The sequence below is a fragment of the Hyla sarda genome, chromosome 2 (assembly GCF_029499605.1).
Source record: "Hyla sarda isolate aHylSar1 chromosome 2, aHylSar1.hap1, whole genome shotgun sequence".
NCBI classification, from domain to species: domain Eukaryota; kingdom Metazoa; phylum Chordata; class Amphibia; order Anura; family Hylidae; genus Hyla; species Hyla sarda.
The window spans coordinates 118747464-118765619 of record NC_079190.1 but is presented as its reverse complement, the minus strand read 5'-3'; the positions used below and the strand labels follow the sequence as shown (position 1 = coordinate 118765619).

At 39.9% G+C, this 18156-nt stretch overlaps 1 protein-coding gene and 1 long non-coding RNA gene across 9 annotated transcripts in view; one reads left to right on the top strand and one right to left on the bottom strand.

The window, feature by feature from the left end:
* LOC130355351 (uncharacterized) overlaps nucleotides 1–1860 on the top strand; it is a 79123-nt gene extending 77263 nt beyond the window's left edge. For all 7 annotated transcript variants that reach the window (XR_008888484.1, XR_008888480.1, XR_008888485.1 and 4 more), the window contains 2 exons: nucleotides 361–488; nucleotides 1634–1860. This is a non-coding gene — a long non-coding RNA (uncharacterized LOC130355351). The remainder of the gene's footprint in view (nucleotides 1–360; nucleotides 489–1633) is intronic.
* LCP1 (lymphocyte cytosolic protein 1) overlaps nucleotides 1–18156 on the bottom strand; it is a 52099-nt gene that overhangs the window by 17553 nt on the left and 16390 nt on the right. For both annotated transcript variants that reach the window (XM_056555387.1, XM_056555386.1), the window contains exons 2-8: nucleotides 15737–15824; nucleotides 14359–14522; nucleotides 13641–13770; nucleotides 10890–11022; nucleotides 9701–9782; nucleotides 6013–6178; nucleotides 1871–2013 (exon numbers count right to left, since the gene is read on the bottom strand). In XM_056555387.1, the coding sequence (XP_056411362.1) occupies nucleotides 1871–2013; nucleotides 6013–6178; nucleotides 9701–9782; nucleotides 10890–11022; nucleotides 13641–13770; nucleotides 14359–14522; nucleotides 15737–15800 (882 nt within the window). In that variant the 5' untranslated portion in view covers nucleotides 15801–15824. The remainder of the gene's footprint in view (nucleotides 1–1870; nucleotides 2014–6012; nucleotides 6179–9700; nucleotides 9783–10889; nucleotides 11023–13640; nucleotides 13771–14358; nucleotides 14523–15736; nucleotides 15825–18156) is intronic.

Here is an 18156-nt window from a genome sequence, read left to right as displayed (position 1 = left end):
TTTTTTCTATAATTAACATTAATGTAGTAGTTTTGATTCATGATACAGAACAAGAACAGTTGTTAAAGTGGGTGTTAATGTCCTTTTCTGCAGACGTATGCACTTTCTGTAAGCCAGGTTGGACCTGGAAAACATATGCCACTTTTAAATGGAGATGCAACTTTTTTTCTTCATAAATAGCGACTATCGCATTTGATAAATGCATGACCACTGCAAAGTAATAAAAAAAATTACTACATGAGCAGATTTCAGAAATGTGTTTTGGATAAGCAAAAATCTAAAAGTCCCATATATTGCTCTGTAATGATTAATATCAGTCATCATTATGATATCCAGAGAACCTTTTTTTTTTTTTAACAGGACATACTGTACTAATGAGGGTCAATGACCAGAAACAGCTGGCTGAAGATGGGAGATTTCTGGCTTGGCATAACTTTCCATGTCGGTTACAAAACCTCCAGAGCTGGAATTAAACACTGATGTTAAGGGTAAGCTACATGAAAAGGGGATATGATTGAGCTGCTTTGCATACTTTTTCTTTCCAGAATTCCCAGTGGAGTGCTAATGGCCTTTAAATTTCCACACACCATTATGGTCCTCTCCTCAAGAAGAAGTCTTATCCCTTTGACCAACAGGACATAGAAGAAGCCAAGTTCCTATTAGCATTAACTGGATTTTAGTTTTATTTATTATGGGGTAGCCCGTCACCATGAAATCTAGCCACATGCGGCTGGGAAGTAGAAGTCTTGTGTAATATTAACACTTTCTATGGGTTTAGTCTGTTTTTAGGCTACTTTTGTTAAAGGGGTTTTCCAGGAATCAAAAAACAGACCTATTTTATTTCAAAGACCGCTCCCTGTCTGTCTCCAGGTTGAGTGTGGTTCTGTAGCTCAGTTCCATTGAAGTGAATTAGCCAGGTTGTAATACCACACCCAAAGTGGAGACAAACAGTTAGCTGTCTTTGAAAGAAATTAGGTCTGTTTTTCGATTCCTGGACAACCCCTTTAACTTAAAAAAAAATAATTAATTGTCAGGCTTCGTTTTAACCATTCTGTTATTAGTAATGAGGATAATGGTTGGTGCTGAGAATAAGAAGCATTAAAAACCATGGACAATCTGTTCAGAAAGCCAAACGTGACATATAGGAAACTAAACATTTGCACTCGAGTAAAATAAATATTGGAACCTTGTGCATATTTTTCCTCAATATATATCCATCACCTCTGTTCCTGACAAAGAGGGTAATGTCCATATGGAAATGGTAATAACAGTATATTTGGCTTGTAAAGTTACATAATAATCATACACTAGAAGGTCCTCTATCTCAAAGAAATCTTTATCATATTGTCCAACAAATATTTGAATATAACTGAAATTTGAAAACTATCTCAGTAGGATAAATAGTAACTATACTGTACACAAAGCCAAGAAACCAGCTTTATGCTCAGCTTTTACTGCTTTCACATTGAGGTGCAGATATGAGACCAGACTCAATCACATTCTACCTTTGGCGTAACTCAAAAATGTGTATATTAACAGTGCCCCCCCAATAAAATCAGTGGAATGATAATGCACATGCCTTACAGGCAATAGACCTCTACTAATCATATATTTTATTGTATTGTTCATTTAGGATGAAAAATGTGCAACTTTACTTTGAGCCTTCGGTGGGCACTCAGTTTGCTTCAGCTATTTCCCAGGGTCTTGTTTCCTAGGATAAGAAGAACAGGAACCACTACTTCTACCTAAGAACAGGAAAAGGAGACCTGATCATAGTCACCATGGGAGGTCAGCTTCCTGTCGGAGGAGGACAATGCTGTTAAGCATCTCTCCGATTATAGATAGGTTGTGCTAGCTTGACAGAACGTACCTTGATATCTGAACTGAAGTTATTAATTTTGCTGCATCCAGCATTCTCCAGGTGGTAGTTGGCCCATCTCAGGAGAAGCTCTTCTGGAGAAAGCCTCATAAGATCCTCTAAGCTCTCTCCATCCCGTAACAAGGCTATCAAAGCTGTTCAGAACAGGGAAGATGTAGATTAGCACAGAACTCGATTATTCTATTCTTTTTATATTTTTATTGAAGATGTTTCTATTCTATTTTCTGTACATGATTATGGAGGGTAGCCATCTTGTCTGGGTTGATTGAACAGCATTTAGAGTTATTGTAACCTTATTATATTGTAACATTAGTATTACAGCAACCAATAGGAATCTGTGTGGTTTTTACCCATTACATCTATGGGAGAGTTTTCTATGCATACTCTATATAGAAGTGTTACCTTTAATTGTATTCCTGTCTGTGATAATACAGGGAAGACTGCTGAAAAGTGATCTCTACAGAACAGGAAATAAATGTCAGCTTATTATGAGGCTTAGTAGCCAGATAAAAGGCTGCAAAATTTGAAGGGGTACTCCGCTGGTGCCAGAAAGTTTAACAGATTTGTAGATTACTTCAGTTTAAAAATCTTAATCCTTCCAGTTCTTATCAGCTGCTGCATAGGAAGTTCTTTTCTTTTTGAATTTCTTTTCTGACCACAGTGCTCTCTGCTGACACATCTGTCCACTTTAGGAACTGGCCAGAGTAGAAGCAAATCCCCATAGCAAACTTATTCAGCTCTGGACAGTTCCTGACATGGACAGAGGTGTCAGCAGAAAGCACTGTGGTCAAACAGAAAGGAAATTCAAACAGAAAAGAACTTCCTGTGGAGCATACAGCAGCTGATTAGTACTGGAAGGATTAAGATTTTTAAATAGCAGTCATTTATCAATCTGTTTAACTTTCTGGCATCAGTTGATAAAAAAAAGTTTTCCAGCAAAGTACCCCTTTAAGGCTTTTGATGGCCTATCCACAAGAGTTAGTTTTGGGGGAGGGAGAGGGGTGTCGACAGCCGACAACACCGCTGATCAGCTATCCGGGGCCCACACTACATTAAAATTGGGGCTGGATGCAGTTGGCTCTGTACTGTGTGTAGCTGCAGTGCAGAGGAACTATAGGCTTAACGTCTATTTAGTTCAATATTTGAGTACAGAGCCAGCCACTTCTGACTCTGTTCTCGATGTAGTATGGGTGCTGTCGATAGGTCATCAATAGCTTTATCCAAGAAAGCTACATTTAAATAGGTAGAGACATGGGAAATAAAAAAGCAAACAAACATAAAAACATCACAAACAATTCTTTACCTATATGGACCTGGGGTCACCCCCAAACTATCATGTTTTTAGCATCATTTGAAAGCTTAAGGGGCCCTGATCATATACGTTTTTCATTCCTGAGATATAGGCATTTATAGTTCCTTTGACAATGAAAACAATCCATCATTATTATTTGTGTCTGTACAGCGTGTACAGCAGTCAGCAGGTTGTGATCTCGGTCAGCCAACTTGCCTGGGGTAGCCATAACAAAGCATCCTGCATTTTGGAAGTCACTGTATGAGTCAGATGCTGTGGGAGCCAGAGCCATTTGTGTGTACAGTATGTATAGTACCGGGTCCCATCTGGCAGGGTTCTGTGTGCATAAGCTTATATGTTCTGTATGCAGGGCTGGTGTGTTCCATTAACTGAATATAATCACTGCTCCTTATTAGAGCATTGCTGCATCATAGGTGTGTGGGGGGCACTCGGCATACTGTAAGAATGTATGTGATCAGGGCCCCTTGAGCTTTCTAGTGACGCCAAAAACTCAATATTTTGGGGATGACCACAGGTCCTCTTTAACATTAAAGCTGAATTAAATCATAGGTCATTTTCTTTTATATTCCCTTTAAATGGCTTAAATTCTTAAATCCTTAATGATGAAAATGTCATATGTATGAAAAATTATGTATTGATTTATTAGCTAATACATTCATTCATTCATATTTAGATATCTCTATGTCTTCTGGTGTCATCACAAGTAACAGGGAAGAGGGAAACTAATAAATGTCAATGACCATCTCCTGTTGACAGGTTCCTATGGCTGCTGTAAAACATATCGCTTGCCTCTAACAATAGCCAAGGCAAGATGGCTGTAGTTTACACTCATGTAGAAAGAAAAACTGAATTAAAAAAAATCTACAATCAGACAGTAAAAACAGATTAGAAAAACTGAATATTAAAGTTGCCTGAACTTGTATGTAATAGGAAATGATAACTTTCAGGGATAGGAGGGATGGGGTATATTGAATTTAATAATTTCTTTGTTCTCATTTGTATTGTCTTAACATTAGCTTAACATTCTAAATGACTTCTAGATGACTATATTTAATATATTTAAAACAAAGAATGGATTGTATTACAAGTATAAGGCTATGTTTTTTTATAACCATTTTGGTCAGTATTTTTAGCCAAAACCAGAAGTGGAATCAACACAGATTAATCTGTAGAATCTATTAGTGGACAGATTAATATATTTCTTTACACCCACTCTTCGTTTTGGTAAAAATACTGACAGAATTGAGGCAGTTTTAGACAACAAAGTGTGCAGTTTGTATGTGAAGTGCACAGATTTCACAACAATGGTGCACAGACATATATACTTCTACATATATACTTCTACAAAGAGTAATAGGTCTGCCCTGACATATGCTGAACATTTATTAACATGGAAAAGGTAACACTTGTTTTATGAATTATTAAACCCCAAACTGAAAATGTAAAGGAATGCTTCAGCCAAAGACAACAGATAAGTGTCTGATCGTGGGGGGGTCCAACCGCTGGGACCCCACACAATTTCCCATTTGGGGACACAGAACTGCCTTGGCTCTGCACGGCTAATGCTTATGTCATCAACCTCACTAAGAGGTCAACAAACACTCCCCCTCCATTCAGCTCTATGGGAAAGGATACATGGGGGGGGGGGGGTTGGCAACGGCATCATGCCGTGTTTGACACGCCCTGCATGGGGAGAGTCGCAGCCTCCCGCGATCAGACACTTATAGGGGATAAGTTGTCTTCGGCTTCAGTACTACTTTCATTTTTTTGTAAATGTTGTCTGTTTTACATTCTTATTACATTAAAGAAGTTATCAAAATGCTAAAAATTATCACATATCCACAAGATAGGTAATAACTTGCTGATCCAGGTTTGTAGCTATAGAGGTTGCAGTCACACCAGGGCCCTGGTACCTAAGGGGGCCCCAAAGCACATCTGCCCTATAAGAGACAAGTATTATAATTGGTACATAGGGCCCTGTTGCAGATTTTGCATTGGGGCCCAGAAGCTACAAGTTGCGCCTCTGAGCTTGTCAGTTGAGCAAGACCACTGGGACCTCTATCAATCATAAGAACAGAAGTCCTTTGTCCCCTAAGTGTATGGAGTGAGAAGAAGGATTTTCAGTCACCATTCCATTCACTTTCTATGAGACTTTAGAACATAGCTGAATAAAGTGCTTAGCTAGGTTTGGAAGTCCCATAAAGAATTAATGGAACAGTGGCAAAGCATGTGTCCTCTCGCTCAATTCACTCAGTGAACAAATGGCCTCCATTCTTGTAAAAGGCGTGGGTCTCAGAGGTCAGATCCCACTGATCAGCTAGTTACCACCTATCCTGTGGATAGGTAATGATCTCTAATATTGGAAAAAAACAACTTAAAGGGGTATTCCAGGCAAAAACTTTTTTTTAATTATCAACTGGCCCTGGAAAGTTAAACAGATTTGTAAATTACTTCTATTAAAAAATCTTAATCCTTCCAATAGTTATTAGCTTCTGAAGTTGAGTTGTTGTTTTCTGTCTAACTGCTCAATGATGACTCACGTCCCGGGAGCTGTGCAGTTCCTATGGGGAAATTTTCCCATCATGCACAGCTCCAGGGACGTGACATCATCATTGAGCAGTTAGACAGAAAACTTCAGAAGCTAATAACTATTGAAAGGATTAAGATTTTTAAATAGAAGTAATTTACAAATCTGTTTAACTCTCTGGAGCCAGTTGATATATATAAAAAAAGTTTTTTGCCTGGAATACCCCTTTAAATTAAGACCATGCCCCACCCAAATAACAGTCTTTTTTCATTACTAAAACTGAAAAGCTAGTACCTTCATTTCTGCTCAGCTCAATGTCTGCAAATAGCCCAATCTTGATAACCTGCCACAGAAGTCCTAGCACCAAGTATGGCTTCCCTTCCTTTAAGTCTTCTGCACCAATGTTGACTACATGACACCCAATGGCTGATGCTGAGTTCAGAGCTAAATTTAAATTTTCCTGAAACACAAATATAAAGACAAAATATTAAATAATTAATTTATGTAAGCAACATTTTTAACAGGTTATGATGTTATGACTTTATTTTATGAAGATAGTTATATTTTTACAGACAACAATCCTTTTTTTCATCTATAAAATATTTTGGCAGGTACATAGATGATCTTGTCGTGGTATGGAGGGATTCTGAGAGTCGTTTGTATGAGTTTGAACTTATATTAATAATAATGACTTGAATCTTAAATTTACGGCTCAATTCTCCAAGACAAGTATTTCTTTCCTAAACGTCAAGTTGTGAGCACCGCCCCCCCCCCCCCCCCAATAGATTATGGAAATATTGGGGACAAAAAGGTTATTATACAACTGTATAGGAAGGAATCAGCAGGGAATACTATTCTACAAGCAAGTTCATGTCATCCCAACCATGTTGTGTGGAATATCCCCTATGCGAATGGGTTTGCTTAAAAAGAAATTGCTCTAATAATGAAATTTTTGAATGAGAATCAAAACTGTTACATGATAGATTGATAGCAAGGGGTGATAATGAGCATAATTTTAATGTAGCATACAATAAAGCAAAAAATCTGAAACGGGAAACTTTCAGATAACAAAAAACAATTATGTTCCAATCCAATAATGATAAATCAAAATTACCGTTTTTTGTAACTAGCAACAATAAACAATTTCATGCCATTAAAGGTATAGTTCAAAAATATCTGCCCATCTTAGAAAGTGATGTAGCCTTACAAGGAGTTGATAAAACACAAATAAAGGTAGTTTCTAGATGGGGACCATCACTGAGATCCACATTATCCCCTAGTTTATTTTTCGACAACAGTAAAAAACGCACCAATCCAACGTGGCTACATTCTCCAGGAACATGGAAATAGACAATGCATTACTTGCTCCTACATATTGACATCGGATTTCTTTGAATCTTGCAGTTCAGGCAAGCGTTTCCAAAATTAAAGTTATATTAAAGGGGTATTCCAGGCAAAAACTTTTTTTATATATCAACTGGCTCCGGAAAGTTAAACAGATTTGTAAATTACTTCTATTAAAAAATCTTAATCCTTCCAATAGTTATTAGCTTATGAAGTTTTCTGTCTAACTGCTCAATCATGATGTCACATCCCGGGAGCTGTGCATGCTGGGCAGTGGCGTCTCCAGCATTCATATTTAGGGGGGGCACATGGGGGGCCAGTGACAAAAGTGGGGGGGCAATTTTAATACGTGTGTGCGTGTATATATATATATATACACACAATTATTTTTTTATACACACAATTAGATTTTTGGGTAAATGACTGATGTCATTATAAAGTAGAATTGGTGGCGCAAAAAATAAGCCATCATATGGATTTTTAGGTGCAAAAAATTGAAAGGGTTATGATTTTTAAAAGGTGAGGAGGAAAAAACAAAAGTGGAAAAATGCTCGGTCCTTAAGGCGTTAAAACTTTTGGACACTACCATCAACTTTGATAGCGGCATCTAAAGGGTTAATGTCGGACATCAGCCTGATTGGTGATGCCTGGCATTCTAGCTAATGATTTATACAACACAGCGGGAGCAGGCACTGTGCGTACATGTACGCCTTGCGTCCTTAGGGCTCATTTACACGGATGGATCCCCAGCAGTGGACCCTACAGTGCTGCCTCCATATGTGCTGCTCATAACGGCAATTCTCCGCTACGAGCAGACACGCTTTCATGTGTATACTCGCACACATCGCGGCTGTTCTCGGCCTAGCTCAGAGAGCGGGAGGAGTGGCCATGATGTGGGCGAGTATACACAACACAGCGTGTCTGCTCGTAGCGGAGGATTGCCGTTATGATCAGGCACAGATGGAGGCAGCACTGTAGGGTCCATTGTCGGTGGATCTGCAGCATAAGGGTGCGTTCACATGGGGGTATTTGTCAGCGGATCCGCAGCTGCGGATCCGCTGACAAAGGCCCCTAAAGTGCTGCCCTCTTTGTGCCTGCTAATAGCGGAAATCCGCCGCTACCAGCAGACACACAGTGAAGTGCGAGTCGCAGTGTATCCGCACATCCCGCACATCGCGGCCGCTCCCCCGGCTCCCTGAGCTACACAGAGAGAGGCCGCGATGTGTGTGAGTACACTGCAGGGTAACTCGCACATCGCAGTGTGTCTGCTGGTAGCGGCGGATTGCCGCTATTAGCAGGCACAAAGAGGGTAGCACTTTAGGGGCCTTTGTCAGCGGATCCGCAGCTGCGGATCCGCTGACAAATACGCCCGTGTGAACGCACCCTAAAATACACTGTGGATCCACCCCTGAATGAGCCCTTAGGGTACGTTCACACATACAGGATCTGCTGTATATTTTCTGCAGCTGATTTTGCTACCTATTGAAGCTAATGGGTTGCAAAATCAGCTGCACAAAATATGCAGCAAAAATATGCAGCTGATCCTGTACATGTGAATGTATCCTTGAGGGGTTAATGATAAACTAGCAGTGTGTTCACATGTTGTCCTTCCAGAGGGGTCACTTTCCCTCCTCCAGTGTCCACAGGTCACCAACAGGACACATTACCAGAACAATTTATGGAAAAATCGCGGCAAAAATTGCGCTGTTTTACCGCGATTTACGAAAAATCGCGGTAAAAGCGCGCAATTTTTGCCGCGATTTTTCCCAAAAATTGTTGTGATAATGTGGCCTGTTGGTGACCTGTGGACACTGGAGGAGGGAAAGTGACCCCTCTGGACTGCTACCATACCCATTACTCAGCCCCGGGTTATACTGCTGATCAGGGGGGAGAGAGGCAGCAAACAGGGACATCACTCACCTCACATGAAGTGGCCGCTTTGCTGTGTGACCTGTCAGCTCTGGGCCCGTCCTCTCCTGTGCTGGGGGCGGAGCCATCAATGTATCGGGACATCCCTATTTATTTTAAATGGGGGGGGGGGGCTAAAGAGGGGGCACGGCCTGATCTAGGGGGGCCATGGCCCCCTCTGGCCCCCCCCTAGCGACGCCACTGATGCTGGGAGAATATCCCCATAGGAACTGCACAGCTCCCGGGACGTGAGTCATCAGAAAGCAGTTAGACAGAAAAAAACAACTCAACTTCAGAAGCTAATAACTATTGCACGGATTAAGATTTTTTTAATCAAAGTAATTTACAAATCTGTTTAACTTTCCGGAGCCAGTTGATATATAAAAAAAAGTTTTGGCCTGGAATACCCCTTTAATTGTAACACTGCTTCAGTTATTTATTTGTCTTCCTGTTCTGCTTGCCGTTGCCAATATGTAGGTTGCACTTCACATACACTCAAAAAAACGTATCAGACGTCATATGCCTGATGCAAATAATGAACAATTCAATATATCTGCTTTGGGATAATAATGGGGATGTGTGTAGACACTGAGACCCTCCAATAAGGAACAAACAAATCAGGATCAGAATCAGAATGATTGTCACTGTCTCACAGATTCTAATGACTTACAATCTACTCTTATTTTGCCACAAGTTGACTACAAGGGTTTGAAGTGTCTTTTTATATTACCTGGATAGTGAAAGGAGTTAGCTTCTTTTTGTTGATGGCTCGTTCATCAATTGTGTCTGGAACTGATAGATTGATCATTTTACTGGAAAAAGAGATATATTATCTTAGTATTGTTCATTCCAAGCAAAAAAAGCTGGAAATCTATAACTGAAACATTCACATAGTCCTACAGTATACCGTATTTTTCGCCGTATAAGACGCACTTTTTCTTCCCCAAAACTGGGGGGGGGGGGGAAAGTTGGTGCGTCTTATACGGCAAATAGACATTAAAACCCTGTCCTATCGCGGCGGTCCCTGCGGCCATCAACGGCCGGGACCCGCAGCTAATACAGGACATCACCGATTGCGGTGATGCCCTGTATTAACCCTTCAGACGCGGCGATCAAAGCTGACCGCCGCGTCTGAAGCAAAAGTGACACTAACCCGGCTGCTCAGTCAGGCTGTTCGGGACCGCCGCGGTGGAATCGCGGCGTCCCGAACAGCTTACAGGACACCGGGAGGGACCTTACCTGCCTCCACGGTGTCTGCTCCATGCTGGGATCCCCTGCATGGCCGGCGCTCTCCTTCGTTGTCATCACATCGTCGCTCACGCCGTCCCATCATCCAATAGGAGCGGCGGCGACGGAGAGCGAGGATACCGGGCAGCAGAGACGTTCCGGAGCGACGGGGACACCCCGGGGAAGCAGCGACAGCGATGGAGCGACATCCAGGGCAGCGGTGACGAGAGGTGATGGGTCTGGAGCAGCAGGGACACGTGAGTATTACCTCCTATACCAGTGGTCTTCAACCTGCGGACCTCCAGATGTTGCAAAACTACAACTCCCAGCATGCCCAGACAGCCAACGGCTGTCCGGGCATACTGGGAGTTATAGTTTTGTAACATCTGGGGGTCCGCAGGTTGAAGATCACTGTCCTATACTTTACATTGTATTTGGTTCAGAATCTTTTTTTTTCTAGATTTTCATCCTTTAAAATTGGGTGCATCTTATGTGCCGGAGCGTCTTATATGGCGAAAAATACGGTACATACATTATAACAAAAAACAATAATGGTTTATCCTTTTTTTTTTCTATATTTTTCATAATGAACAAGACAGATAAGAAATCTTTTGAAGTTTATAATGTGTTGAATGTTATGGGGATATAGGGCTACACCATGTGTATAAGAGAAGAGAGAAAAATCCACTTACCAGAGGACAATCCCATCACCAACTGCTTTGAAGAGGTCATCCGTGTCTGGATTCATGGGAATGACATGCTTGCAGTCTGGATCTTTTTCTAATGCCTTATTAATCCAATTTACAAAGGCATACTTTTCCTCTTCTAAAATGGTGAAATAAAGATGCAAACTACATTATTATTTGTACTTAAATAAATATTGAATTTTTCATAAAAAGTTGCTGAAGTAGCTGAACTACAATTAGAAGATTTCTAATGAATTTCTATCTGCTACAGTCAACCAAGGACTACTAAAGTTGTGCAGATTCTTCCCATCCACACCAAATCCACACAAAATCTTCAGCAAATTAACAAAAAAATACAGTTCTGGTCAGGTTGTTGGGGGCTCATGATCTCACACTTATCCCCTATGCTGTGGATAGGATACATTACTTTGAGTTGGAATACCCGTTTTAATACTTTAACCTAGCAAACATTTTAGATAATAGAATATACTTCTTATCCATAATACTTAAAAAAATGTATAAACTAAAAAAAATACTATATATATATTTATATATATATATTAATTGGTATTTTAGACCTTTCTCCAGAATTCCCTTACTAGCCCACAATTCCAAAGAATATGGACAAAGTTGGCTTCGGTCTCCACACATCTGGGACAATTTGAATTAACTTTACAGCCAACCCCATGTAAAAATCTGGGTGAATAGTACTAAAGACGATAAATAATTTTTAACTGAGCACATTGAATTTTTTTGTTACTTGAACATTTACTTACATTCCCAAAAATTCAGTGAATCATCAATCAACCCAGTGTCCCTTTCCCATTTACTCCTAATATTCAGTTGAAAACCCACTGCAATTCCTCGAATCGAACTTCTATACATAATCCTCAACAAACATTTATTTCTAGATTTCCTTCTCAAATACAAATGCAAATCGTGTGATTCAATAGTAAATACCATTTAAATTTTGTGGTCCTAAAAGCTTCCTGTATCTGTGTATACCATAAAAATTGTGCATCTCCCAAACCAAATTCCTGTTTAATTTTATCAAACGTAATGTACTAAGTAAGTTTATAATTATCCCATAATGGTGCACACTCCAAACTCCCTTTTATAGTACATAAATAACCCTTTAATGTGATTCCATACCTTGAGATACAAATCTAAAAAAGAAAAATCTGCCAGATAATCATTGTTTTTTGGCAGATCTGCCTCTAACAGCTCTGAGAATTCCCTATATCTATCACCAAATTTGTTCATGTAGTACGCAACCAATTGTTCCTGCCCTCTTTTAATCTCCTGCACCTTCACCGCCAGGAAATATAATCTGAAATTGGGAAGCGACCGTCCCCCTTCTCCCTCTCGATGGGACAAGTGCCTTTATTTTATGCGAACTTGTCCTCTGCCCCATATAAGACTACTTAATGCTGATTCCAACCCTGCTAACCATCTCTCCGGTATCCATACTGGTGATGCTTTTAATATACATAAGAACTGCAGCAAAATAGCCATTCATCGGCTTGGGAAATGAGCAATTTACACCATACTGATATTTTTTTTCGGGTTTTCTGAAGAAGAGGCATCAAGTTTAATTTAATAAAGTGTTCTACACTATTGCTCATCTGAATACCAAGATAACTCATAGACTCTCCCTCTCCAATAATTTTCACACCAGGCATCCTCAGGTTGGCTCTGGCCACCACCGGAAGTAATCATGATTTCTTCCAGTAAATTTTTTATCCTGAAAAAGAGCCGTATTCTTCCACTATATTCCTTGCAGTTGGTATCATATACTCTGGATCATTAAAAAAAAAAAGCAGCAAGTCATCGGCATATAAAAGGATCTTATCTTTTTCCCCTTTCGGACCAAAGCCAGCAATATCAGGTGAATCCAAAATTGCAAGAGCCAAAGCTTCAATATATAGAACAAAAAAAAATGGGAGATAAAGGACATTGTGACTTCCTGCGCTCCGGCCGTAAGCGCGCTGTCCCCACTCCTTCGCTGGCCTGGCGGGGCTGGGATTCCCACTGCGGGACGCGCCCGCATGCGAATGCCAGCCCCTCACTCACCGCTGTCTCCTGCTGTGCCCTCACAGCTCCGGGTCCGGGGCCCTAGGAGGCGGGGACACGCGCATGCTGGAGCTCTCAGATTTAAAGGGCCAGTGCGCCCGTAATTATTGTTCACACCTGCACATTTATTATAAAGTTCTGCACCTCCCCCCACTCTCTGCCGTCCTTGTTTGCCTTAGCGCCTTAGAGAAAGCAGTCTATAGTGTTCCTTGCCATGTACCAGACCTTGCATTCCGTGATCTGACCGTGTTCCTAGCCGCCTGCCTATTGACCTTCTGCTTCCCTACTGACTACGCTCCTGTGCTGCCTGCCCTGACCTCTTGCCAGCCTGACTACGTCCTGCCTATTCCTTCTGTGCCACGCTTCACCTCAGCCGCCTGTGGGGTTGAGTCGTGCCAGGGGTAGCGACCTGGGTGCCGCCTGCTGCAGCAAGTCCATCCCGCTTTGCGGCGGGCTCTGGTAAAAACCAGCGGCACCTTAGACTCCGCTCCCTGGCACGGCCCGCGTCATCCTCCCCACAGGACCAGCGGATCTACTACATCTCTTGCTCCAGACCACCGTGGAATTACGGATCTACTACCTCCTGGGTACCTGTTGTCTGCAGTGAGTCTTACAGACATCCTAGCCGTGTCCCCCGTGTTAATGAAAATTTCTCCGTCAATGACCCCTGTGAAATGTACTTACCTGAATAAGAATGTTGAGTTCCCACACTGGACTGCTCAGATGTGCCACCAATTGCACAGATACCTTCTTTCTTGTTTATGGCCTTTCTGAAAGTTTTGGCAACATCTGAACTTTTTAGTTCATGAATAACCTACAAAAAGATAAAAATATTAGAAGCCTATTATTAGAGAAAAAAAAACACAGGACCCCAGCAACTCAGATCTATACATTGAAATTTTTTTTTTTGCCCACTGGAATAAAAAAAAAAAAAAAAAAAAGAAAGGAGCTTTAACAGTTACATAGCACAATACCCATAAAGCATTTAATTTTGGTTCTACATTCAAAAGCTTCAGTAAAATAAAAATAATAAAATAATAATAATATGATATTTATTAATAGCGGTAGTTGTACAAGTAGTAGTAATAGTATATATAATAATATTAAAAATTGCTGTTCCATTTAAAACACAATTCAAATTTTTTGGTAAAATTAATTTGCTGTGAATACAAAAGGAATACTGAATGTAAATTTGACACATAAGTTGTTTCATCTAGTGTGTAAGTAATATTTATACAGTCAAGCCATTAATCTGCTAAGGCCTTTTTAAATATTAAAGAAGCAATCTGATGGTTGCTATGGGTAACTGCATCACTTTACTTCTACACAGGTTTTCATAAATCTCCTCGATCAAATATACATGAAAATTTATTTTATTTTCAACGATTCAGGGTGAACTTACTGTGAGAAATTCATCAAAACTGATCTGGCCATCCCTGTTCTTATCCCCTGTTTCCATAAGGCTTTGGGTTATCTCCCGTAGTCTGTACCCAGGAAGGGGTAAATTAGCAGCTTTGAACAAATTATTTAATTCACTAGGGCTTATGAAACCATTTCCATCAGTATCTAAAAAAGAGGAAAAAAAAACATGTTATAAGGGACTATAAGGAAGTGTGGGCATATGTACGGGGGTTTATTAATAACACCAGATTATAAATGTCATATGGCATATAGACTCATTAGGTAAACAACATTGAAATTGGTATGTTGGTCAATGGCCCCAAAATAGTTTGTCAATAACCCAACATTTTGTAAAAAAACAACAAAAAAAATAAAAATTATGTTTTTTAGATTTTTTTAGGCAAAACCAGGAGTGGGTGCAAAGCACAGGTTTCCTTTACAGTTTTTGCAGTGTCAGTTCCACTCCTAGATTTGGCTTAAAATACTGATCAAAATACTGACCAAAATACCGTGTGTGAATCCAGCCACGCTCCCACGTGCCATATTTTTGCTGCTTATTTACTGCTGCTTATTTTCCTACCCATTGAAGTCAATGGGAAGCAAAATCAGCTGCGTATTTTGCTACCCATTGACTTCAATTGAAAAAGAATATGTGCAGCAGCAAATACGCAGCAAAATACAGCATGTGGGAATGTACCCTAAGTGTGCGTTCACATACTTTTAACTAACAGCAGGTTCCCCACTGTGGAAAATCCACTGAGAGTTACGCTACCATTCATTAGAATGGGTCCGCTGGCAGTCTGCAGATCTGACACTATTGCGGACTGTCCGCGGACCTATTCAAATGAATGGTAGTGTAACTCGCAGTGGATTTCCCACAGTGGTAAACCCGCTGCTAGTTACTAGTGTGTGAACGCACCCTAAAACTGGAATGGCAAATGGAATACTATTCTGCTTGTTCAATGTTAATATAAAATATCTCTGTTGTTTTTTAGGCTCTTATCAGACATTTTTGCTTCCAACTGAGGTACACATTGACAGTATTCCCTGAAGTGACTCCCATTGTAAATGTTTTTACTGTATCCCTATTATAGGAAAGTAAATAAGTAAAGTAAATAAGTAAAAAAAAAAAACATATGCTCATGCTCATGCATATAGGCCCAGCATATGCCAAAAAAACACTTGTTTTGTATAAGCATTTAACCTGGATGCATGGGGGTTTATGAATACACCAAGCTTTCCCGTGATAAATGCTGAACATAATAAAAAAATTAAAAAAAAGTAGGTCTGATCAGAGCCTGATATGGTTATAGACAGTGATTTCTACAAGTACTGTATTTATGGTTTTATTGTTAATAAAATTTTAATAAATATCTTACCAATCTTGCCAAAAGCCTCCCTGAGCTCCTCCATTTCCTCATCTGTGATCGGCCTAGATTCCATGATGTCCTTTTATTTGGTTCTTGCCTGGTTATAAAACAAGATGGTTAGATGTTTAATGTAATAACTAAGCTCAATGGGTCAGTGGTTAGAACTGGTTCATATCCAACCAAGCACAGCCTCATGTTCTCTATGTTAGCATGGGTTTACGCCAACTGCCCAAAACATTTGTGAGCTCTACTGGGGTCTGGGACTCAAGACAATTTCTGTAGAATATTACACAATATGTGGCTATGTAAGTTTTAGCTTATTTCTTTTTTTCTTTTTTTACTCAGCTCACCTTGAGTGTTACATAGAACTCTTAGACCCCTTTCACACTATAAAATTCATCCATTAAAAGATCCGTTATAAACGTCTGTTAGAAAAGCTTTAAAAACTGATGTTAAATGTCCATTACAAAATACCATTAAAGTCTATGGGATTTTTTTTATTATCCGTTATGACGCGTTATAGCCCATCATGAATAACGGACGTTAATTGTGATGGAAGAAAAAATGGGTAAATTAACGGACGTTATTTTTAACATTAAAGTCTATGGCAAACAGATGAGCCCTTATGTCATCTGTTTACACCCAGTTTATAATATCCGTTATTACTTCGGAGCATGCTCACAAGAGGTGACATCAGCAGACTCCTGCTGTGCTGAGGGACTACTACTACTACTCCCATCATGGAACAGATTTGTTTCCATAATGAGAGTAGTAATTCCCCAGCTGCGGGAGTCTGCTGGTGGCTGGGGAGGCAACATTAGTGTTTGTACTACAACCCCCATCTTGGAACAGACTCCCCCCTTCCCCACCTCCCAGGGGTTCTATATATCTTTCCCCAGTACTGGCTCCTCCGTACTGGCCATTCAGGGCTCCCGGTGAGGAATTAAAAAATGAAAGTAAATACATCGTACATCGCAGGGGAGTGGAGCATGCCGCCGATTTTACAATTTATCTTCCATGATACAAAGAATAGCAACATGCATTGAATCACAGACCATGTACAAGTAACACATTAAATATTGAATATATACTTATGGTTATCAGAGAAAATACATCCATTTATATATATATATATATATATATATATATATATATATATATACATATATATATATATATATATATATATATCCTGGGCTTATAGGGGGGTATTCATCAAGAGTGGTGGGGGTAAACGTCGTGTACCTGCACCAATTATATTACATGGTGCAGGACATGTGATCAATCTGGTTCTGATCACATTTGTTACTTAGTACTCCACTTTGTATGCTACCCCTCTGCTACTTTTTGTGTAACTTTTTTATCCTGTGCAACAAAATGTGCGACTTTTTAATAATGCTGTCCACAGTCAGTTTCTAAGCCAACTGAGGACTGGTGTAGAGTTGCGCAAAACAATGCGACAAAATGAAAGAGTTGCAAATTATAAATTCCTGACCACTGCATGATATCAACTGAAATCAAGACTTCCAATGTCACTTTGAAAAAAAAAATCTATTTGGTTTGTTGCAAAACTTTGTCTCTAAAAACAAGTGCATCAAAAAACAGTGACAAACTACAGCCAAAATAATGGAGTAAAAGGTTTTATAGATAACAGGAAAACCACCATTTGCTTTAGTTCCTGCATCTAACTCATTTGGGCTGTACAGGCTACACAAATGTTTACCATGTTAAAAGATGTTTGTGATGCTGGCTGATACTTTAGATACATGTGTGTATGTTGTTCCAAAAATCATACTACCACATTCCTTATTCTGTACTTGTGTATGGCATTGTTATTTCCTATGTAGCTTCTCAGTCTCGCTTCTGCTCTGGTCTTTCCCTCACTAGGACCCATGCTACTTCCCTTTTACAGTTCTGCATTTTTTCTGACTCACAACAATACACTGTTTCGATCTATCTTTATATACGGTCTGCTTTTTTGTTTGTTATTTGCTTACTTGTTGATATATAAAGTATTCACAACATACTCTGTTACAGTTTGCAGTGTGGAACAAACAGCCCGGTTTCCCATGTACAGACATAGGTGAATTTCATACAATATCAGTATGCTTTTAGAGTTGAATACGCAGAGGAAACCTACACAACTATAGTGACGTGGCACTGTCATGCATTCTGCAGCAGAATTAGCTCCATATTTATTAATGGCTAGTTTAAAGATGGCAAAATGTGCCTTCCCAGCATGTGGATGACCAAATTCAATGGTTCACTAATGGTGTAACATAATTCATCTGTTTTGACTCAGTAATTTCTACAGACTTACTGTTACACCACTCCTGTCCCTGAAGCAATGGTAACTAAATTGAAATAGTCTTACCTACACAGCTTCCTCTTTTCCTGCCTCTCTGTAAGAGAGATACAAGACGACAACC